This window comes from Ambystoma mexicanum, chromosome 1p, assembly GCF_040938575.1.
Source record: "Ambystoma mexicanum isolate Mex_15411 chromosome 1p, UKY_AmexF1_1, whole genome shotgun sequence".
NCBI classification, from domain to species: domain Eukaryota; kingdom Metazoa; phylum Chordata; class Amphibia; order Caudata; family Ambystomatidae; genus Ambystoma; species Ambystoma mexicanum.
In genome coordinates this window covers 997145785-997170900 of record NC_090921.1, presented here as the reverse complement: position 1 = coordinate 997170900, position 25116 = coordinate 997145785, and the positions used below count along the sequence as shown (strand labels likewise).

At 46.0% G+C, this 25116-nt stretch overlaps 1 protein-coding gene across 1 annotated transcript in view; it reads right to left on the bottom strand.

Annotated features, from left to right (window-relative positions):
- HYDIN (HYDIN axonemal central pair apparatus protein) overlaps nt 1-25116 on the bottom strand; it is a 3273799-nt gene that overhangs the window by 2821606 nt on the left and 427077 nt on the right. The window contains exon 7 of the mRNA XM_069654775.1: nt 765-889. Within this exon, the coding sequence (XP_069510876.1) occupies nt 765-889 (125 nt within the window). The remainder of the gene's footprint in view (nt 1-764; nt 890-25116) is intronic.

The window sequence follows — 25116 nt, the reverse complement described above, 5'->3', positions numbered from 1 at the left end:
AAATGGTTTGGAATTTACAAGTGTTTTCCTATTTTTATTAAATTAATGAGCACACAAATCAATTAACCGAGCAATTGAATGAGTGAGGCAAGAAAGGAATAAAGGGAGTGAAGTGAAGAGCAGGACAGAAGAGGAGGAGAGTGGAGGAGGGAAGGATGCAGAGAGCAGAAGTGAGAAACAGTGGAAAAAAGAAAAGGAGTGAAAGAGGGAGTAAGGGAAAGGGAAAATGGTAGAATGGCATAGGGAAATACAATTTGTCACATCACTATTCACACGCTAATAAAATATGGGCACTACCTTTAACAATAAGGTATGAGAAATCCCACCCACCTGCAGCAGACCAAAACACGTCAGCAACACTGAGTATTAAACAAACCCAAAGCAATGAGTACTAACGTTCCTCCTTAAAACCAGCACAATCTGAATATGTCATGGAGCCACAGTGTTAGTAATAATAAATGTTGAAGCTCTAAGGGCTTTATCAGTTATCATCGTCTTCAGAAGGGTTTCAATGCACCAAGAACTGTTAGCTGCAAACCCACGGTTAGCATTTGTCATCCAAATATGCCAAAAGCTCCCAATACTGACAGAGGTGGGCAGGATTAGTAGAAGAAAAGAAATATCAGGAGTGCCTCTTCTGATCTAGGATGTTCCTGTGGGCCCTCAACGACTGTTAGCACTGTTCCTGTTTAAAGCATTGCATCGCGCCTTTTTACAGAGATACTCAATATCCACTCTCGAATTTAGAACCCTGGAACACTTACCAGTGTCATAGTGGATAACCAGGTCGTCCGAGTGATCGCCTATCTGCAGAGCTTGGAATGCCACAATCACTTGCATGCTTTCTCCAATCCCCAGGGTGCCAACAGATGGATCTACAGAAAAAGGGCTGGATAAAAAAACAAAGTTTTGATCAGCACAAACAGCAATTTTCAGATACATGGCAATAATGCATGTTCTCTAAACAACCCCATGCAACAAAATCAGAGAAATTATCAACGTACCCCAACAATCCTCAAAATCTAACATAATGCTTTTCGCTCAGCAAAGTAATGTGCTGATGACAATATTCAAGGACATATTTGCCAGTGCAGTAAAAGATGTTTGTTAATTTTATTGCAATCAGCATTTTGTGCCTTTGCAAGAAAAGAAAACAATTCCACAAAGGGATACTTTCAATGTTCTGAACACCCGTGGAGCAGGGGGGGGGAGGGGTACATAATAGCACAACATTAGAGCAATCACTCCAATAATCAAGCCAAAGTAAAAATGTCCTTTAGCTATAGCAGGATTTGGGTTGGTTGAGAAGCGGATGAGGTGCAATAACTTCACATCAGTATAGTTAAGACCTGCAACTATGTTTAGCCTTCTCAGAGTGTTGTGTAGGTGTGGGATTCCACCAATCCTTAATGGCTTATTTAGCACTCTCAGGGTGTTTTGTAAGTTTAAGACTCATACGATACTAGGGTTTCTTCATTGGAGGTGTTGGGTAGGTGTAGGACCTCATTACTGTGAGAAAGCTAAAGGTGTCTCACCCACTAGTCCCAGGGAATCTGTCATCCAGGTGACCAGGACACATTCATCACTTTTGGATCCAGTTCCTGGGGGTGGACAAGTGCGGGAGGATCACCTGGATGGGGGGTTATTCGGGGAGTGGAAGTGGGACACCGGATTGCGAGACGTGGTATTCCCCTTCCCTGTAACACTGTTACCCCATCCTACCATGATACTTAGGGACTCAACCCCTTCCCCTTTTTCGACACAAACACTTTCTCATGGACAACTCAGTGTGAAGGGAAAACGGACTTACACCAGAGTCGTATACCTGACATGTCCCAATACAATGGTCAGGCAGGGTCAGGCAAGTACTGATCATTACACACACCTGACTTCCATCACACTTCTCCCACATGGATAAAAAGCAGAGCATAAAAGCCCACTCTGAGCGATGCAAGGTACACAAGGAAGCAGCCGTTCCAAGATGGCAGTTTAATACAAGGCAAAAGACAGCAGGACCGAAGAGGATTGCAAGGGGAGGGGGCGAGTGCCCTTAACCTTTTTACCAAAAGACCGTAACTTTCATGAACCTTCGGGAAAAGGAAACGTAAGATCTGGAATCAAAGCTGAAGAGGCCTGCATTGTGTGTCGGAGGTCAAGGCCTGGAGAATCCTTTGTCGACGTGGTACTGTCCTTGGCTCCTACAACAAAGAAACACCAGTGAAGGCAGCACAACTGGTGAGGTGCGGAGACTGATACCAGCCTGGTCTGTCTGGAAACCAAGGTTGCAAGCGGCAACATTGTTTAAAGGAAATTAAAGAGAACAGTGCATGAAAAATATGTGGCAAGTGATGCGAATATAATTAATGCACTAAATGAGTGACTGAACTTTGAAGCCAAGATAGATACCGCAAACAGAGTGGTCCGGCACCACGTGGGTGCTCATTCGAAAGTCTCTGTTGGGTATAAAACACAAAAGGGGACAAATGTAAAGGGAACGAATTGTAAAATCGAAGTGGTCCCGCGACAGGTCAAGCCAAACCCTGTGCACATTCGCAAGTCGTTGATATTTGATTGACATTGGTCCGAGCCTGGCTACGGGAGACTCATTGTGTTACCAAGGGATCTGAGCCTGGCTGAGTGGGATCCGGGGTGGACCGTGAGTCACCCGAAAAGACCATTTTACGAACATTGTGAAAGAAAGGGATCTGAGCCCAGATGAGGGGGATCCGGGTGAACAGTGAATCACCTAAAAGTGAATATTTGGGAAACTCCAAAGAGGAAAAGAATATGTTTTTTGGTTGGTTGCATCAGACCCTCTGAATGAAGAGACTTTGAGAAGTAAAGAACAACAAGTTACTTCTTACCTTGTAACGTTCTTTCGATGGGATGTTCCGCCAATGTATTCCTTATCGTTGATAATTCATCTCCAGCTTGTTGGCCTCGGAAATGTTTTCTCTGTAGAGGGCGCTGTGCGTCGACGTTCGCCGAGTCGATGTCCCTCGACACCCACCGTATCGGCGCCAACGTCACCATGCCCATAAATAGCCACGCGCGGCGTCCGTTGCTCAGCTCCGTTTTGTAGCATAAGAAAAGTCATGCCTGAATTGGTTATTGACCTTGAAGGAGCGTAAGCTGCAACCACAAGGGAAGTATTACTGCGGGGATGGATAGGAGGGGCGATAAGGAATACGTCGGAGGAACATCCCATCGAATGAACGTTACAAGGTAAGAAGTAACTTGTTCTTCGAAGGGATTGTGTCCTCCGACGTATTCCTTATCTTTGATGGACTCCCATAGTAGTGGCATGTGATTGGAGGTGGGAGTAATAATGTCATGTATCCCTTTTAGGAATGAACCGCATGTAATACGGCTTTTCCAAATCTGGTCTCTTGACTAGCGGAGGAATCCAGGTTGTAAAATGTTGTGAACGTATGTGCGGACGATCATGTGGCAGCCGCACATATGTCTCAGACCGGTACCCCTCTTTGGAGGGCCGAAAAGGCTGCGATACCCCTGGTTGAATGAGCCCTAAGATTTTGGGGTGGCTCTTTCCCTGCCAGTTTGTAACATTCCAGAATGGCCAAAATAATCCACCTGGAAATAGTCTGTTTTGTTATGGGTAGTCCCAACTTGTGACCCGAGTATCCTACAGTTGGTCTGCTTGCCTAATCCTAGCCAGTCTGCTGATGTAAAAGCTCAGAGCTCGCCTTGGGTCCAGCCTATGTAGCCTTTCTTCCTCTTTCCCCGGATGGGGAGGAGGGCAGAACGAAGGTAAGGTAATTTTCTGAGTAATATGAAATTCAGAAACCACCTTTGGGAGGAAATTAGGCTTCACCTGTAGGACAACTTTGTCCTTATGGAAAATTGTATGGGGGGGGGCTTTACAAGAGAGCTTGTAGCTCGCTCACCCTCCTAGCAGATGTTAGTGCTACCAATAGGACAGTTTTAAGCGTGAGAAATCTCAGCGAACAAGAGTGGAGTGGTTCGAATGGAGTACCCATTAAGAAGTTTAAGACTAAATTTAAGTCCCATAAGGGAACTTGGAATGGTCTTGGAGGATAAACATTAGTTAATCCCTTGAGAAATTGTATTACTAGAGGTAGTTTGAAATACGATGGTTTCTCCGCAGTGCGTTTGAAAATTGAAAGCGCTGCGAGATAGCCTTTTACAGTGCCAACTTGAAGGCCTGAGTTTGCCAAGTAGAGTAGAAACGATAACACCGTTGGTGTACCACATGAAAAAGGGTCGATATTCCCTTCTCTACACCAGCTGCAAAATTTGTTCCAACGACAGCTGTATAAGACTTTGCTGCTAGCCTTCTGGCCGAAAGCAACAACTCCATGACGTCATCGGGGAGGTCCCAATCCTTGTACCTCATCCTTTCAGAAGCCAAGCGTGAAGGTTGAGGGTTCTGATGTCTGGATGGAGAACCTGACCTCCCTTCTGCGAGAGAAGATTCTCTTTGAGTGGAAGACGGATTGGAGGGCAGATGGACATATCTAGAAGGTCCAGGCACCACGTTCTCCTGGCCCAGTCCGGGGCAATTAGGTTCATGGTTTTCCGGAATCTTCTCAACCTCCTGATATTTTGAGGAATAAGAGGGACTGGTGGAAATGCGTAAAGGAGTGGGAACTCCCAGTCCACTACGAACGCATCTCCTAGAGCTCCTCTCGGGGGAAATTCCCTTGAAGAGAACAGATTGCACTTCCTGTTGGAGCTTGTGGCGAACAGATCCACCTGAGGGGTTCCCCAAAGGGCGAAGATCTCTTGAAGGACTTCCTGAGCTAGCTCCCACTCGTGGGAGACTGTGCTCTGCCTGCTCAGAGCGTCCGCTATCAAGGTCTTCTCTCAGGCTAGGTGGACTGCCGATAGAGAGATTCCTTCCTGAATTGCCCAGAACCAGAGCTGCATTGCCTCTCTGCACAGTGGCAGTGACCCTACGCCTCCTCTTTTGTTGAGGTAGTGCATGGCCACCGTGTTGTCCATCATTATCAGGACATTTCTCCCCTGTACTGATGTCAGGAAAGCTTTCAGTGCTAGTCTGATCGCTCTCAGCTCTAATAGGTTGATATGTAGTCTGGACTCCGATGGAGACCAACGACCGCTGATGGTCAAGTCGTTGGCATGGGCTCCCCACCCCGTGAGTGAGGCATCTGTGACTACTGTTATCTCCGGCCATGGTTGCCAAAACAGTTCTCCTTTCAAGATGTTCTCTGGATAGGCCCACCATTGAAGGTCGTGGGCTACCTTGTCCGGAATCCGGAGATCTGTCATTCTCCCTGAGAATTGCGACTACTGAGTTCTCAGTGCCCACTGAAGGGAGCTCATTCTCAGGCGAGCCTCTGGCACAAGGAAGATGCAGGATGCCATAAGGCCTAGCAACCTCAAAAAATAAAAATCGAAGGCTGGGAGACGTTGGGCATTTTGGAACTTGTTGACCATCTGCAGAATATCTAATGAACTGGAGTCTCTGTGATGGTATCATCTGTGACTTCTTTAAATTGAGGGAGAAGCCCAGTTTGTGAAGGAAGTGGCAGGCATAATCTAGCTGGATCTGAGCTTGTTCCGAAGATACAGCCCTGATCAGCCAATCGTCCAGGTAGGGGTAGACGTGGATCCCTTCCCTCCTTAGACTCGCAGCCACTACCGACATTAGCTTGGTGAAGACCCTCGGGGCAGAGGTCAGCCCAAATGGTAGAACTCGAAATTAATAATGAGAGTCGCCAATTGCGAACCTCAGGTATTTCCTGTGTTTGAGATGGATTGGCATATGGAAATAAGCATCCTGAAGGTCCAGAGATACCAGCCAGTCCTGGAGCTGGAGGGCCTGAAGGATCTGAGAGAGAGTTACCATCTTGAACTTGTCCTTCCAGAGGAACTTGTTCAATTCTCGTAAGTCCAGGATGGGTCTCAGTCCTCCGTCCTTCTTTGGTATGAGAAAGTAGGGGAAGTACCAGCCCTTGTTCCTGTCCGCTACAGGTACCGGTTCTATGGCACCTTTCCCTAGCAGGTCTATAATTTCCTGCAAGAGGAGCGGATCTGGAACTTTTAGAGAGCTGTGCCCCAGTGGATGACTCTGAGGGATGTGTAGAAAGAGTATGCAGTAACCCTGGGCAACTATCTCCAATGCCCAAGCATCTGACGTTATAGACTGCCATTCCGTCAGATGGTGATTTAACCTGCCCCCTACAGATGTTTTGTGTGGAAAGACCTCAGAGTGGTTTGGGGGTGGCTGATGCAGATGCCGAGGGTAAAGAGGCACCTGCTGCTGCTGTGGCTTTAGTAGTTTTGACCCGTCCACCTCGGGTGGATCTCCTTTGGCCTCTGAGCCGGCTGACCTCTGCCTTTCCCGAATGCGGAATAATAGCGAAAGGACTTTCCTCTTCCAGAGGTTCCTGAGGGGCGAAAAGGAGTTTGGCGGATTGCAGCTCCTAACGATTTTGCCGCTGCTTTAGATGTCTGCAACTTATCAGCCTTTTTACCGAATAAAGAAGAGCCGTCAAAGAGCATATTCAAAAGTCTGGCCTGTGCATCTGGAGCAAAGCCAGACTTTTGCAACCACGCATGCCTGCGGATTGTCGTACTTGCCGCCATGGCCCTGCTGATACTGTCAGCGGAATCGATGCCAGTTTGAAGTGACTCGCACATGGCATCTTTGCCATCTTTAATAATGTTAAGGAAGGCTTCCCTTTCCTCTCCTTCGGGTATGCAGTCAGCCGCTGATGAAGCACACTCCCACAGTGTGTGACTGAACCTGGCGAGCGTACAGGTGGCGTTGATGGACTTCAACGCCATACTACAAGAAGAAAATACTTTTTTGCCATAGAATCGTACCTCTTGTCATCTCTATCCTGTGGGACAGTAGGGTAAGCAGATCTGCTGCTTGATGAAGTTGCTGCTTGAACCACCAGGCTCTCTGGAGTCGGGTGTTTTGATAAGTTTTCAGGGTCAGCCGCAGCTACCCTATACTTGGCTGACAATCTTTTATTGACTGCAGGGATAACTTCAGGAGTTTCCCAATTAGATGAAATCTTTCTTTGTAATGCTGCATGGAAGGGGACCACAGGATCCTCCTGTGGACCTTTGTCTAATATGTCTGTCAGGTCATCCTGTTGAAAAACGGGTGAAGGCGCAGACCAACCCATAAATTCAATAATCCTTGCCATCAGGGTTCTATAGAGTGTTTCGGCATGTTCCCCTGGGTCTGGTTTAACAAATTCCACTTCTGGGGAAGTGTCCAGCCCACTTGCCTCATGTAATGACTCCTGTAGGTCTTTCAACCTTCTTTCCTCAGAGGTGAAATCCTCTGAAACAGGTAGTGTGGTCCTCTGCAACCCGAAGGTTTCCTGGTCAGAATCCTCCCCTTCTTCATAGATTGAAGATAATCCAGGGTACTCTGACCTTGGAAATGGTGTAAAAGCCATTTCTAAGGCAGAAGGAGCCAAACTCGTCGTTATTGGGCGAGAAAACGTCGATGCCGATGTGACAGGCTTCGAAGGCGACGAGAACGGCGTCGAGAAAACTGGAAGAGGCCTCGAAGAACTCGAGAGGATCAGGATCCTACTCGAGGATGTCGACGACTGTCTCGGCGTCGTGCCGGAGGCTCTTGGTATCACCGTTGGCTGTGAAGTAGCCATGGTTTTCTCTTTCATCGGCGTCGATGTCGGCGTCGACGATGGCGTTGAGTCGATCGACCGATGCGTCGAAGAACCCTTCGACAACGGCGTCGATGGGGCCGATCCATGCGTCGAAGAACCCTTCGACAACGGCGAAGACGGTGCCTTCTTACCTGATGGCCTGTGGCGCTCTCGGGTGGAATCTTTCGCGACAATTTTTTGGGTTTTTCACCCGGGGTATCACCCTCAGCTGTCTTCGAGGGGGTCGAGGCCGCTTTCTCGAATACGCTTAGCATTTTCTTCCTGAATTCCTCCCACTCAGCCTGAGAGCTGTGTTTTGTGGGGCAGGAGACCCTTTCTGGGGAAACAGAAAATGACGAGGAAGGGGATCTGCGACATCCCTTCTTTGAGTGTCTCTATCTCGACGAATGGTGAGAGCTACTTCGAGATCTAGAATGGGAATGCTTTCGACGGTGAGGAGACGAATGCCTCGACTCAGCTGAAGAAACTTTCGAGGAGGTTTTGACTGACTTACCTCTCTCGAGCTTCCCCTTGCGCTCCTTCAAGGCTTTCGCCGTCATGGACATGCAGTCCTCACACTCCGAACATTGGTGCTCGGCTCCCAAGCACCACAAGCAGATCCTGTGTGGATCCGTTATCGACATTTTTTTACCGCAGTCTTGACATTTTTTGAAGCTGGATCGCGGCATTGTCGGTTCCGATGAAGAAGCCATCGAGAACGAGTTGGTATATTTGAGTAAATGTAGAGGGTTTATCTGACTGAACTGAGCAACGATATTCCGAGGCCCCGCGAAGCGTGGAAAAACGGAACTGAGAAACGGACGCCCCGCATGGCTATTTATGGGCATGGTGACGTCAGCGCCGATACGGTGGCTGTCGAGGGACATCGACTCGGCGGACATCGACGCGCAGCGCCCTCTACAGAGAAAAAATTCCGAGGCCAGCAAGATGGAGACGAATTATCAAAGATAAGGAATACGTCGAAGGACACAATCCCTTCGAAACTTGCGTACAGAAGGTCCTGATGCTAATCGAACTGTATCCTTGTGCTAAAGAAGCAAGAGACTGTGCATCCTTGTCCAGTACTAAAAATAAGGGGAAGGTAGGCCAAAAGCCTGAACATCCCGAAATATAATTTTGAACACTTATTTTCTTTTTCATAACATTATTTCCCACACTATTTGTATTTAGAGGTAAGGATTGGCAATAGTTTTTTTTTTTTTTTTAGTATAGGCCTTTTTATTTTGACAAGACACCACAAGGACTGCATTATGTTTTGCTGGTCGTAGCTTGCTCCCATCTGTATATTTAGTATTAGATAGGTGTTTATCATACCCTTGTTGAAGTTTAATAAACACCCTTGAACTGTGGTTACTTGTGTCTGTCCTATTGTTGATACCAGGCCTTCCTTACATCACTCTCAATGGCTTTTCAGGTCCCCGTGTTGGGCAGGTGTGAGTCTCTAGCAGTCTCAAAGGGTGGTCTCACGTTAGCCATGGATCAAAAGACCAGACAAGAAAGTGAAGTTTAGCGTGGTTTAATAGGGTTCCTATACAGTATGGGACCGAATAACAAATGGAAAAGGAGTAAACCTCAACTAAGTAATTAGGATTAGCCAGGGCTAACAAAATGTAGGGTTAACTAACAGTTGAGGATGGCTTCTCTTCAGCCGCACTCTTTCCCAGGGTTCCCTTCCTGGGACATATTTTTTTTTTTAAATGTTAATTAAATTTGGTTCATGTTTACAACAACACAACGCAGGTGCACTGTGATATTAACAAGTCCTTTCAATGCATAACACATTTCCAACATTAAGCAAAGGGTAAAGGCTCTCCTGTACCATCCCAACCCCCAAACAATAAAGACGCAATTCACCCTACAGTGCCAGAGCCTCCACGGGGATTTCGTATATTCCTGATCGTTGCAATCCTTGCGTGTATCTCTCTTCTCAGACAGTAGCCTCCCTCAAAGAAAGCATGGCATGTGCAGGGTCCCAGATATATACGGGTCGGAAACCCGAAGGTATTGTCCTACAATAATCCTGCTCCACATTGTAGCACCAAGCTAAGTCTCCATTGGACAGTGGTGGTGCTGGCGGCATGAACAAAGCATTAATATACGTTTTGCCAACAACACACAAATAGACAGCAATTTCTTCCTGCTCTTTGAGATGGCGTGTAGTCACCCAAACATGCAGCACAGAATATTTAACTGAACCTTGCACTTAATCATACTCTACATGGATTATGCAACTTGGCTCCAAAAAGTGAAATGCGGCCAGTTCCATTTAACACAAATGAAATCAGCATTATCGCTTTTAAATCTAGGACATTTTCCATCACATTTACGTTCAAACTTTGTCTGGATCACTGGAGACAGATATGTCCGGTGAAGGATTTTAAGTTGGATCAGCTTAAAACGGGAGTTAATTGCCACTTTCTTAGTATGTACATAGATGAATATCCACCTTGCCTTGTGTGCCCCAATTCCTCGCCTATATCAGCTTCCCATTTTGATTTGCTAGCCATTTCTTCCTTGGGGATTGTATTAAGGCCATGCCATAGATTGTCGCTATTATTCGTTTACAAATCTCAGAGTTCACTAAACATTTTAACAGTGGGACCATGCAGGGCGCTTCCAGGAATGATGGTGACCACACCCTGAATGCTTCTTTAAGTCTGAAGTTGAAACGCTAACCCAAAGAAGTCCCTTAACTTGATCCCAAGAAACAAATGATCCCCCCGGGTAAAGGGCTGCCAATGTTTGTACTCCATAACTTGACCATTCACCTCTTATTCTATTATCACACGTTGGGGCCAGTGTCTGGATACTCCAAACACTGAACTCTGTAGTTTATGCAAAGGACACCTGCAGCCTACGACAAAACCTTTCCCATTCATGCACTGAGCATGCGGCCGGATCAAAGGAGCATCTGTCATTTATCTTAGAGGAGAGTGGGGAGCGCTGTAAAGAGTACGGGAACAGCAACCCCCTCTATAGCTTAACATGCAGGAGTTGTCCAGAATTCAGCATTCAGTAGGAAACAAAAGACACCTGCACCGCCAGATAGTACAACTCAAAATCCGGCAAGCCGACTCCTCCCTTCGCCCAAGGTCTGATAAGGTACTTCCACCCTATCCTAGGCGGTTTCAGGCTCCACACCAATTTAACCATTAACAACTTTAATTCTGAAATAAATTGGGAACCCGGGCATATTGGGACATTGAGAAATAGATACAGCAGTTTCAGTAGGATAATCATCTTTATAATTGCTACTTTCCCAACAAGGGAGATCGGGAGCGATATCCAGCGGTCATCTCGGCTTCTAAGATCCTCCATATAGACTCCATAGTTATCATGAAACAGTTGTGTCCTGGCGCTGCTAATATGCATTCCCAAGTATTTTGTAGACACTAGCTCCCATCTGAATACTTCCGTACAAGCACGATGCTGCGTGTTCTCATTTAACAGAAAAAGGGTTGATTTGGACCAGTTCACTTTCAGCCCACATATGTCCCCAAACGCTTCAATTTCCTGTGAAAGAGGGGGTGGGGGGAGATCAGGTTACTACTGGGATTTCTAATAGTGGAGACAATGGGCACCCCTGTCGCATCGCTTGCCCAAGATCAAAAACTTCAGAGTGTCTACCACGTAACCCAATCTTCGCCATCAGCCTGGAGTACAGTGTCTTAACACATGACATAAAATAAGGCGGGACCCCAATCGTCTCAAGTACTGCAAACAAGTAATCCCATGCAACCGAATCCAAAGCTTTTTCCATATCTAAAAGTGCTCCTAATGCCTAGGCTGAGGCATCAACCTGCACCAGCACTCCAAAGAGCCTTCTTAAATTAAGGGCTGTTCTTCTCCCCGGAATAATGCCAGCCTGGTCTACATGCATTATGGAAGGGAGGCATGGCATCAATCTATGCCCTCTATTTTAGAAAACATATTTTTGTATCTACATTAATGAGAGAAAACGGTCTATACGATGCGCAATCCAGTTGTTTCAATAGCAAAAGAATTATCCGTTCCCGCATTGTAGGGGGCAAGAATCCCACCTCTAAGCTTTCTAAGACCAGCACGTTGCCCCTGTGTCATCGGCTTGTTCAGTGAGCGACTTCAGGGTGTCATCTCCCACAAAGTTCATTAGAGTATCCAGATGCCCTCTAGCTCATGTGGCATACAAATTCTAATAAAAACCACAGAATTATGTCAGTATACCTCCCGGGTCCATCACCAGAGATCGGTGTGAAAGACATATAGCAGTATATCAGTCTGACCCCTGGCGCTACACAGCATTATCGCTAAATACCTGCCTGGTCTGCCTTCTTTCCCATAGCTGTGTGCCAGCTGTGGCGTGGCCAAGAATCACACTTATCCGTCTGCCGCTGCATTGAATTAACTCAGAACATTACAAGTTTCCGGTAAGGATTCAGAGGGACCACCCTCCATAGTGCCGCCTTCTGTATCTGCAAGGGTGCACTAACTCATCCAATCTACCTTGAACCCCTTTCAATACACTGCATTCAATTGAAATGCAACGGCTCCTCAGAGTAACGTTAAATGCCACCCACAGGCTACACGCTGATGTTACAGAGCCCACATGTGTTGTGAAATACGATGTGATAATTTCTTGTACTTCACTACGATAAACCACGCCTGATAGAGCTTCACCGTTAAAACACCAGCGCGGTTGAAATTTTGTTAGGCCAGCCAACCTGAACTGTCAAACCAAAGGGGACAGCAACGGCGGGTGCATGATACAGGATATAATGCTGCAAATCAGCGCGAGCCTAGCTAACATGTAGTCAATGCGCGAGCTTGTGTCATGCACAGAGGAATAAAAAGAATAACCCCTCTCATTTGGAGGTAAAGCCCTCCATACATCAACCAATATTAACTCCGACATCCCCCATTTGAATAGCTTTAGCAACTGACGAGTCTGATCGCACACCCGCTGAAGATCTATCCAGCTTCACCTGCAGCACTGCACTCAGGTTCCCAGCCACAACCAAGTGTGTATGGCATATACATCAGACATTTTGACTACAAGGCCGTATAGAATCCAGGATCTTCCACTTTTGGCACGTACACATTCACTAGTGTGATCTTCACTAGTGTGATCGGACACCCAACTAGTTACCCAGAAATTATAACATAGCGCCCCTCCGGGTCGCAGTCTTGCTCTAGAAGCTTAAACACTAAGGATTTATGAATAATTATTGACACTCCTCGCGAGTAAGAGGAAAATTATGTATAATATCTGGTGTCTCCCCATGATCTCGCAAGGTCTGCATTAAAGTTGCCCAGCAAGTGCGTTTCTTGGAGGAACAATATTATTATTATTTATTTCGATTTATTAAGGGAAACTTTACACCATTATCTTATCATTTATCTTTCACAATGCTTCTAATAATAATAAAAACCCATCAGCCTCTTAAAATCTATAAAATGTAGAACTATGAGCCTCTTAAAATCTATAAAATGTAGAACTATGAGAACAGCATATCAAGGCATATCATAGCAACATAATATACCATATCAAGACATATCAAAACCTAATTTATACTTTCCAAATCTCATGAACACATTTAATTTAGATGAGGACAACCCTCCCTTTTGTCCTGCTATTTCATAAAATAGGTTGCCATCACACTTTCCTGTTTCAACACTTCAGCCGTATCAATATCAGCCTCCAGATTTGATACGCCATATGAACCCTTTCTAGGTCTATATTTAAGCAAAAATCCCAAACCTTGTCGGTTTTGGTAGCGTCTACGTCCCTACAAACTGTCTCAGCATTGTCATGTACGTAGCCCCCAATCCTTGGGCAGAGTACCAGTACATATCATGGTGTTTCAATGTTAGCCCGAGACTTACAGATGCGACAAATTCTTTGTTCTCTTGGGATTTATGTCCAGGCCACCTGTAATGCTAGCACTAAGAGTTGATGGACCCAGAGTTGAAGTACAAAATAATGCACAGTTGGGCTAGGGCACTGCAAATTTATCGCTGTGGTTTGAGGTAGGTGCGGCTGATCCTATTGATGTGTAATGTTTTGAGATGGGAAAAATTATTGGTCCAGTCCCATTGCTCAACCTTGTTTTTATGTATGGTTTTCAGCAGCTCGAATTTAGTGCCACGTTTAAAATCCCGGGACAACCCAATATTTGCAAAGCACTCTTCTTTCAGCTCCACATAGTTACGGGAAGCCAACATGTCATAAGTCGTGCCCATAAAATGCAACAGAGGTCACTTCGGTTGAGATCGGGACTTAATATAGATCATTCCTCTACGTATCAGGACCCGCAACTCAAGATGGAGGTGGACCATGGGAGTAGATTTAATAACTTCCTCCAAAAGTATCCCTAAATTACATTTAGGCATCCCAATTCCCTCATGGCTACGGCGTCTTTGCCATACAAAATTGCTGGTGTGAAGCTCTGCTTGTAAAGCTCAAGGACCCCTTCCACTGAGTAACCAGCCGTTTGTTTAGCAAACTTATGTATTACGGCTGTTAACTGCCTGGCCGTTCTTTTCTTCCCCTCCATAATAATCATGTAGTTGCCATCAACCCTCAGGTCAAGTCCAAGGTAGGGGTAGCTCTGCACATAATCTATGTTATTATCTAGGTCTGCCTTGACTTTTACCCTATTGATCTTTCCTCCCGACATCATCATCATCTAAGTCTTTCCATTGTTGATTATGAAGTCTTTTTGCATCGCATATTCACCGAGTTCTTTATATTTGTTTAACTCCCCTTATCATGCGATCCAGTAAGACCAGATCATCAGCGTACAATAAACTTGCTATGTGTCGCAACTTCGGCCATAAGCGTGTGCGATTAACAGTGTCAAATACCGCATTGTAGTCCACCCATATCACATATAGCACTGTGCTCTTTTTTTACCGCCTCCGTAATCAAAGTGTCTAAAAACCTGATGTTATGTACAGTTGCCGAACCTGGGTGAAAACCAGTTTGCGTAAAATGTATATTGCTTTCGTCAGCCCATTGCTACAGAGCCTTTAATACGAAGGTTGAAAACAATTTGCCAGTGACATCTAATAAAGACAGCAGTCTTTAATTCAAGGGGCTCTCTCGGTCACCCTTTTTATAAACTGGCACTATAATGTGGCCTGCTGTCATGTAACTGGCCCCATTGTGTCCTTGCAGGCATTATCAAATAGGATTTTTAGCACACCAGCACATGGGTCAGGCTTAAGTACTGCATTTGACAAACTGTTAGGTCCAGGTGCACGGGAACCCTTTATCCCCACAATAGCGGTATAAATCTCCTCCACACTTGGGAGGCAGCAACCAATTCCCATCATATCTTTCACACTGGGTTTTCTCGCCATTCACAATGTATTTTGACCCAGTGTGTTCAATCCATTTACACTCCGGTATCGGGTTTACCATGGCACACCTAGTATCCCCTTTTGCCTTACCCAAAATATGCCATATTTTCCTCACATTGCCACTGCAAAGTACAGAGAACATGTGCTGCCACTGCATGTTAAGTGCTAAAAAACCTCTGCTGTCTCAACTAGTGCTTATATTCTTTAGTACTCATTTTTTAATTGCCGATCATTTGGGGGGACCCCTCCGTTCTGATTTTTCTTATCCGTCTACGCATCTCACGCTTGGCGTCTTTTTTCTATGTCAAAAAAATTTGAATTTTTCCCCTCAGAGATTGTCCCATAATAAGGCTTAACCATCCCTATCTCATATGGCAACTTTTCCAACCGACACCTATAGCATGCACAATATATTTTTCCAGCAAGTTCCAATCATGTTTCACCCATTGCTGTAGTGCCCTTGATGTGTTACTTATATTCCTGGGAATCCAGGTTATCCTGTTACACCCCCCCCCCCTTCCCTGATTCAACTCAATGCCTCTCACCCTTGCCATCTCGGGCAATACCTAAAGAGCAGGGTGCGTATCAGCATATGATGGTCACTATATACAGTATTCCGGGACTCGAGTGACAGTACTTTTTCTGAACAGCAGTTTGTTCCGAGGAAATAGTCTAATGTAATGGCTTTGTTCCCTGTGGACCACGTACATTGGCCCGGACAATTGTCTGATGTTCATCCATTTAACATTTGTAAAGCGTGCCTAACCCTGAGGCATCTGGGTGCTGTACATCAGTAGGTCCTAATCTCTTAACATAGTGACCCAGATTTTCCCTTTCTGGTTGCCATTTGGCTTTTACATCTATATCGCGGGCATGTGTCGTAGTCTCGGTAACCCGCACTGAAGTCCCCCCTAAGCAGTATAAATTCATGGCCATCAACAACTACCCAGGATGCCCATACTTGGTCAATGGCTGCATGAATCTCACCCAAAGCCTCCATATCTGGTGATACGTATATGTTAATAAATAAGGCCACTATTTGGGCAACCTCCCCATTCACAACTACCTCAATGGCCAATATGTTTTTTGTACTAAGTATCAGCTTCACACTTATCACTGGAAACACGTGGGAACAATCAATTCCTATGATTAAGCCTCCATATGGTCGCCCCTTTTCTGCCAATTGCTGGTATAGAGTGAAGCCATCCATGTGAATCTTAACAGTTAGTCAGGTTTCCTGCAAGAACACATCAAACTCCTTTAGTAGAGGTCATGACCCACTTATCCACAACAAGTGGGAATGGTCTCGGGTAATATTATATGGGACAATATCTTAGCACTAGGTCACTGGGGGCGTGGCTTGAGCCCATGTAGTGAGGCGTGACTCTGTGAAGCTCCCACTGTGATCCTATCTGATCCTTGTAGCGGTTTACTACTGTTGCTCACTTTTACACCAAAATACACCACTGGGTGTATGAAGGCAGCGCCTCACCCAACAGCCTTTATCCGACCTGATTTGGTGCCGGAGAACTGAGTGAGCCGCGCTACAGCTGGAGCCCTCCCGTATTCCAAGATGGTGGCCACGGGGAACTGAAACACCGAGTGCACCAGACCCCGTTTGCAATTGCGCCGCATCACTAGGCGATGACCGGATTGCTGCCCAGGCTGGCCAAAGGTGCACAAACCCATGTGGTGAAGACACAGAGGGGGGCTGGTGAGAGGGTGCACTGGGGAGACTTGCACACATTATGGTGGGGGAGGGCTGGTATGCACTCCCCACCCCGACTAAATTAATTGGAGATGCCGGCCAGCGCCTGCCGTCCACGGTGCTCCACTAGGTGCTTTCACTTAAAGATAGACCCTGATTACTAGAAGGAATACCATTCCCTGTCTAGAGAGCTACTAGGAGTACCAACGCAACATCCGGCAGCCTTGTGGATATGGCGCACATGCAGAGGCTGACAATTAACACAAACGCTGCCCACTGAGATCTTTGCGGGTCGCTCTGCCTCTTACCTTTGGCCCATAATCAACCCAGCCTGCCTGCACTGGTGCGGCCCATCTTCTGATCTCTATGCATTCCACAACTGGTGGCTGGAAACCCCAGATGCTGTGTTAGAACCTCCTGGCCCCAGTTAAACCTTCCACCTGGGGGGTACCCACAGTGGAACCTCATTTGCCAGATTGGCAATGCACAACCGTGCCCACCATAGGAAAGCTACTGTGTGGTTAGCCCTTCTGAGCCTGCTCCCCCCACCCCTCCGGGGGAATCCCTTCTGAGGCAGAGGCTACACCACTGATGCCTCTGCTATAAATCCAGGGGACCCTGCTTGATTGGCCCACCTAGCCAGCTACTCACTGGGTGGGGAAATTACGCAACCACTCAACTGTCCTACACCGGACACCGGAACAGGTCACCCACCAAGAACAAGGGGAAGCCCACCATAATGGACTCTTTTGGAGGCCAGGGAAAGACCATCGCAAACCCCCCAAATTGACGAGCACAGATCAACTAGCTCTGCAGGGATCTACTAGTAACTCACAAGATAACCTGGTCATGGCAGCCATAGCCTCCCTGCAAACCTCTCTGGAGATCAAAAGCGTTGTGGTTAAGGTGGATGTACAGTTGCTCTGACAAGATGTGAGACAGCTAGCGGAGAGGGCGACTATGGCGGAATCCTTAATAAATGACACTGTGGCCACAACCAAAGATTTAGTAACTAGAGTCAAGGAGCTAGAAAGAAGGAACGCCACCCTGGAAACCCGAGCAGAAGACGCTGAGGGAAGGGCACGCAGGAGTAACATATGAGTACTGGACCTGCCGGGGGTTGCTGAGGGACCAGATCCGACCTCCAAAGTGGAAAACTTAATGCTACAGGAAATTGGATCCAGTAACCTGTCACAAAGCTTCGCTGTCGAGAGGGCCCACCGATCTCTGAAGAAAAAAACACCCCCAGGGTCCCACCCCATGCCTCTGCTACCAAGATCCTCAACTACCGAGACAGGGAGGTAATCCTATGCCACTCTAGGGAAGGGTGCGAAATTTCACCACATGGCTCCCGAATTGCCATTTACCCAGACTATACCCCTCCTGTCCAGAGGGCTAGAAACTCGTTTGTACCAGTAAACGGAAGGCTCAAACAATTAGGCCTTCAATGCATGCTCATATTTCCGTTGAGGCTGAAAATCCTTTACAATGGAAAACCATACTCTCTCGACAGTCCATAAGCTGCAAACATGTGGATGGAGCACAACAATCTGGCCAACAACGGTGACAAGAACGCCTGACTAATTACCTGCACAGAATAATCCTCCTCCACAACTATTACTTTAAATTACCACCAGCCTCGCTCCTTACTGTGACGGGCACATCGGTCTGAGCACCCTGCCATTACCAAACTCACATCTCACTCACAAGGGACCGGATCGACTCGACATGCACTCCTGGTGCGCTCTTTGGTTTCCCCTGACGATCGCCGCTGGATCGAAGACTTGAAACCGCTACAGAAGTCCCCTTTTCATTTGTTCAGTGGGATTGGAACGCTGTTACCCACTGCTGGTTTCTCACCTGCTCTTAGTTGACACTAGTTACCGGCCGGTTGCTGGTCCCGCCACCCGGTACACAATGGCCGCTTTGTGCCTGGCTGATACTGGGATGCCCGAACGAACTGGCTTTGTTGGGCAATGTTTAAAGGTTTTGTTACGTATGTTATGTTTGTTTTTTATGTTTCATTTAATAAACCTAAATTGAGCAATGATGCTTGCTTTTTCACTATTCTTATATATAAATATTCAATATTTTTCACAGGCCAACAGGAACTAAGGCTGATTCCTGTCTCAGCCTGTCTTTGCCTGATCTTGCCTCTTGCCAGAGACCCTGCTTCACTGGACCTGTAACCAGGGCACAGACCGAAGGTACTGTCGCATTGCACACCATTCTGATATTTACTATTACAGCCTTTTTTAGTCACCTACTTCCTGGCTGCTATCATGCTTATGCGTCGCCGCTGACACTATTCAAATGGTTTATTGTGCCATCCTATGGCTGATGCACAGCTACCAATTGTACTAGGTTTGCTCCTCTAGCCTCATACTTTTCGGCACTCAGCCACTTGTAATCAACCTCCCCGATTGCTAGCATAGTCACTGTATCCACAGCGCTTCCTGCCTACTCAATGTATGTTTTGCATACTACGTGCTCTACGTTAGTCTCTCCCATCGGCCCTATGCCAACTAACACACGCATGCGTATACATAAAAGTGTACTCAGCCAAATGTAAATGAACAACCCATGCCTTACATCGATTGATAGATGCAGGCAATTTAACGATCACTACCAAGTGTGAAGGGGTTTTATATTTGCCATTTGCATTTGAGAGCCTGCTGACTAAACTGCACCTCCACCTTGCTAACTGCATCCAGCCTACCTATATTCCAACTCTTGTAACTGGACCTTACCAGACAGTGGCACTTACCTTGTCTACGCTCAGCCAGATGACACTGTACTCAGCGTTGATAACTGCATTCAGATTGTTGTAAACTGTGAAACTGTACATAGCCCATCTATGTCCTGCTACCTAAAACTATTCAAAGCCTGATAGTCGCATCTAGCCTGCCTGTACTTAGCCATTTTAAAATGTACTTTGATATCTAAAACTGTACCTAGCTGAATAGTCGCATCTAGCCTGCCTGTACTAGCCATTTTAAAATGTACTGTGATATCTAAAACTGTACCTAGCTTGTTAGTCGCATCCAGCCTGCATGTACTTAGCCAGTTAGCATGTACTTTCTAAATCCAGGTAAACAAACTATCGCTGCCCATTATAGGATAGCTTGACCACCTCTCTACATCGCTTCATCCACCATATTAGTAGCATTATCACTTAGCTTGGCTACCAAAGCTAACATATTGATCCACTGCACCAGGGCCCACCCTACTCACCTCATTTACCTCACCATGCCTGACGCACAACAAATTACAGGACCTATAGTGAACCGGTATCAAGAAGATACTATCATACAAAGGCCATGTAGTACCACGGACAGAAACCTAAGACTACGCGCGAGCCTGTCTAAACTGTATGAGCTACCAGCAAAGAAAATTGAACAACTAAATCTCCTAAATAAAAAAAAAAACACCTACCCTTGAAGGAAACTGCAGAGTGTATTAGGAAATATTGCAATCCCAAAAGACCCACACAAAACTGCACTAAACCTACCGCTATAGACAGACTCAGTATCACGCTCCCCAACTCAGAAAGCTACAAACATCTCAAAGGTGCGCTTATAAATGCTAGGTCTCTAGTCGCACACGTAACAGAGATCTCAGATATCATAATCGCAGAAAACCTCGATTTCCTGGCTATCTCAGAATCTTGGCTTCATGATGCGGCAGGCCCTGCCCTATCATTAGCAGTTCCCGACAATTATACCATCTTACGAGCAGACAGACACACCTCTCGGGGTGGGGGTCTGGCAATCATATCTAAGATCAGTCTTGACATGGGAATTACTACAACCCCCACTATGAAATCCTGTGAATGCTTCACGGTCAAAATTGCCACTGCTAGCTCCCAAACATTAAACCTCTTACTTATCTATAGACCTCCAGGTCCTATTGGAACCTTCACTGAGGATATCTCTACGACCCTGTCCAATAACCTAAAAAATACCTCCCAAACAATAGTGCTAGGTGACATCAACTTAGGCTACAATGACATTAAGGATATCCTGCCTTGACCCTAAGAGAGCTGGGATTCTCCCAGAAACATAACCTTCCCACACATAACAAAGGTCGAATCCTTGACTGGATAGCGGAACACAACTGTGAAGTAACCATCACAGATACTGTACCCCAGATCTGGACTGACCACCATCTGCTATTATTTACAGCAGCAACGAACACTGCCACGGCCCAGTCCTCCCTTGCCCCTCCTGTGTCCACGAGGAACAAATAACTCATGACTGCGGAAAAACTGTTGCCCATTATATTACCGCAACTGAACTCGGTCCCAGACAATATGGATCCCAATGTGCTAGTTGAACAATATAATGAAGCTATTAATACAGCCCGCTCAAACTACGGAATAGTAAACCGAAAAAACATCTTAGCTCATGGTTCACTCCTCATCTAAAAAATCTTAGGCTAACTAAAAGAAAACTTGAAACTATTTGGAGACTCTCTCCTTCAGCCGAAAATAAACTTAACCTCTCCAAGGCATCATCCCAATACAAGAAAGACATCCTACTAGCCAAACAGGAAAAGTATAATACTAGAATATCTCAATCTAAATCTAGTGTCAGAGAATTGTTCAGCATTCTGAAAGAACTGGAAACACCTATTGTTCCTCAAGAAAACTGCACCAAGGATAAAAAATGGTGCTCCAGCATACAGTCTGCCCTAACTAACAAAGTGGCCAACCTACAAACTAAAATTGCCCTAAAAAAAAGCATCACCAACGCCTCACATACCGCAGACTATAGCACCACCACCAAATCCCAAACAAGAATTGCGATTCTGCTTCTCTAAGGTATCGATCACTGAGGTAGAAAAGGTTATTCTGGGACTTAAACAGTCCAACTGTAAAGGCGATCAATGGCCAGCCCAACTGATTAAAGATGCTGCGAGAGAATTATCGCCATTCATAACTAAACTCATCAACTCATCCTTTACCACAGGCACTGTACCGAATAACAAAAGAGTCTTGGGTACTGCCACTTTTAAAGAAGCAAACCCTTGACCCGGCCATTCCCACTAACTTCAGGCCCATCACAACCGTGCCCTTTCTTCTAAAAATTCTAGACAAAGTGGCGTACATGCAAATACAAAACTTCCTTGAATCCAACCATCTACTCGGAACCCGCCAATCCGGATTCCGCCCGCAACACGGGACTGAGACAGCCTTAATCGATCTTAAGGCCCAAATAGATCAGTGCAGAGACAATGGCCAAGCAGCCCTACTCCTCCTGCTAGACCTCTCAGCTGCATTTGATTTAGTTGACCATACAATCTTATGCAGCCACTTCGACTCTGCAGCCCACTTCTCTAAAGAGGCCATAATATGGATCCAGTCATTCTTGAGTAACCGAACTATGAGAGTCTTCTCTCCATCAGCCTCGGCAGACCCGATCCCCATAACATGTGGTGTACCACAAGGATCTTGTGTGTCACCTACCCTTTACAATGTATTCAAAAAGCCCCTCTTTGACGAAATGGATCATCTGGGTATCGCCTACACGAATTACGCAGACGATACCCAGATCCTCCTTCCGCTATCAGGAGACTACATCAAGGATCTGGCTCTAGTGAATAGAATCTACAGCATCGTTAAGGCATGGATGGCCACACACGGCTTATGCCTGAACGATGACAAAACAGAGCTCATTATCCTAGGCACCCCGACATACATATCCAAACTCAGCCCTGACTATGCCAATTTCATTATCGATGGGAATAACATAAAAGTAGCTAAGGAAGTGAAGACCATAGGCTTTTACCTAGATGCCACCATGAACTTTGCTAAACAAGTTAACTATCTAGCCTCAGCTACTGCATACACATGCAAACTTATCAGAGCTAGCAAACAATTCCTCTCTACAGACAGCGGCATCACGCTTGCCAGAGCCCTTATACTTTCCAAATTGGATTATTGTAATGGACTATACATTGGGGCTAATAAACAGACCATCCATAAAATCCAGGTCCTCCAGAATAATGCCTTGAGAGCAGCTCTCAAGATTAACAGAAATGAGCATATATCTTCGGTAAGAAGAGAATTCAAATGGCTATCCACTTCTGATAAAATTCAACTCAAAATCGCTTCCCTTACCCACAAGTGCCTCAACAACAAAGCACCACCCTACCTCAAGGATAGGCTACGTATAAGAACCTCGACCAGACCCACAAGAACAGCGAACGCAAACTGCCTACAAGTCCCGTGATTTAAACTCCCTACTATAGGAGGACAAAGCTTCCCAGTCAAGGCTGCGCAGCTGTGGAACTCCCTACCCCATGGCATTAGAGAACCCCAGCCCTTTGTGAAATTCAGACAGAACTAGACCAATTGGTTGAGAGCAAATGACACCTAACTACCCTGACATGCTTGTATCCGTTGACGCACTAACCTGAAGCTCTACTTGCACCCATTACCAGGCTATTTGAATCAGATTCTTTCTCCTTGCAATGTAATGCTCCTGGTGCCTGTATATTATTACTGTGTATATTATTATCTTATATCCTCTCAAGAATACCTGCACCTGTAAAACTTTGTTTCTGGACCTAGATCCTGCCTTGTATATATCTGCCTACTGTAACTTGTCTGATGTCCCTGTACTGTCCTACTTACCATGTACCTGTAACTAAGTTGAGCATATTCTTGTCATTTGCGCCATGATGCCCCAGGGTCTGGCATGCTCTACAAATAAACTAAACTATAGTTTGCTCAGAGACTTGGACTAGGGGTAGTAGCCTTGCATCACACCATAAATTGAGAGGCATTACATGTGCAGATTACAGAAGTGAAACAACCATGTGTGTTCTGCTATATGTGGGAAATGCTTGGGTCGTTAGACACTATGGCTGTATGATGACAACACTAACAGGTCATGACGCAAATTAAACTTTTGACATGGAATGTGAGGGGTCTTGGCACATACATTAGCAGAAAGAGGGTTAAATCATATCTTCAGCGCAAAAAGATAATCTATAGTCCTCCAGGAAAATCGCTTAATGGCTGAGGAACAAGAAGCAGTGGTAAACTGTTGGGGTGGGACTGTGTATGGGGCTCCACACTCCAAGTAAGCTAGAGGGGTGCTTATATGGATAACCCATTTCAGCTACTGAACTAGGATAAAGATGTGGGGGGCCAATACATAATTCTGTGGGGCTACTTTGGCAGTACGGAGCTATCCATTGTGAAGTCCTATTTCCCCAACCACACGATACCAACATATATATATAGGCGTCATGCACACACATTGCCTCACAATGGGATGCCTTTTTTATATATGGGAAGGGACTTCAACTGTGTACAAGATATGGTACTAGATAGATCCACACCTCCCAGGAGTGGCCAGTCCCCAGCGACTGCAGCATTGACACAGTGCTGGCCGACTTAGATCTAATAGATGTCGGGAGGGAATTACACCGTGGGGTCAGAGAGTACTCCGACTTCACACCACATAAATTGTATACCAGGAAATACTGCGTTTTTGCTGGATCTGGTCAGCTATTTGAATTTGTTGGCGCTGAATATATGGGTCGCACAATATCTGATCACTCCCCATTGATAGTCTCATGGGATCATGGGACACCCTGAACCCCATCCCAGCATGGTGCATGCCCACAGATGCGTCATTGGATTCTGCCTTCAGAGAAGAACTTTGTGTCAAGCACAGTTCTTTTCTGGAAGATAATATAATATTGGTAGTGTGAGCAGCTCGGGAACCATTTGGGAAACCTTGAAAGTTATAACCAGGGACCAGATCATTGCTGGAGCTGGGGGGCTTCTGAAAAAAGCTGAGAGGGGAATTGGAGACCCTCGAAGCCCAAGTGAATGAATTAGAGAGGCTGTATCCTGCAGCCTTGTTGGTGTATTCCATGACCGGAATTTCGAGCCCACTAAATGACATGGTGGCTAACTTCACATCCCAGAATGCCCTCTGACTGAGTGCAGAGGAGCTACTATGATAACTGGAGTATATGTCCCACGCTACACTCCTACTTAAGAAACACACAGATACCCGGATGCGTAGGTAGGGACACACACACACACACACACACACACACACACACACACGTAATGTTTTTTCAACTGGATGTTCCTCCCACATGTTCCTCATCTTTCATATATTCAAGTCTGCTTGCAACTTGCTTCAGAATGTTTTTTCTTTCATTGGGTCGAGCGTCGTGCAGCGTCGAATCTTGGTCCTCGACGGTGTCTGTAGCGTCCCTCGTGACGTTGATATATAGTGGCACATGCGCTGACCAAAACCTCAGTTCTTCGTTTTTTTTCTCCTTTAACTAGCATGCTGTGTCACTGGAGGAGATAATCTTGGTGTTGCGAGAAAGGAAGGTGGAAGACAAAAAGGGATGGATGGGAGGGCGATGAGAAATATG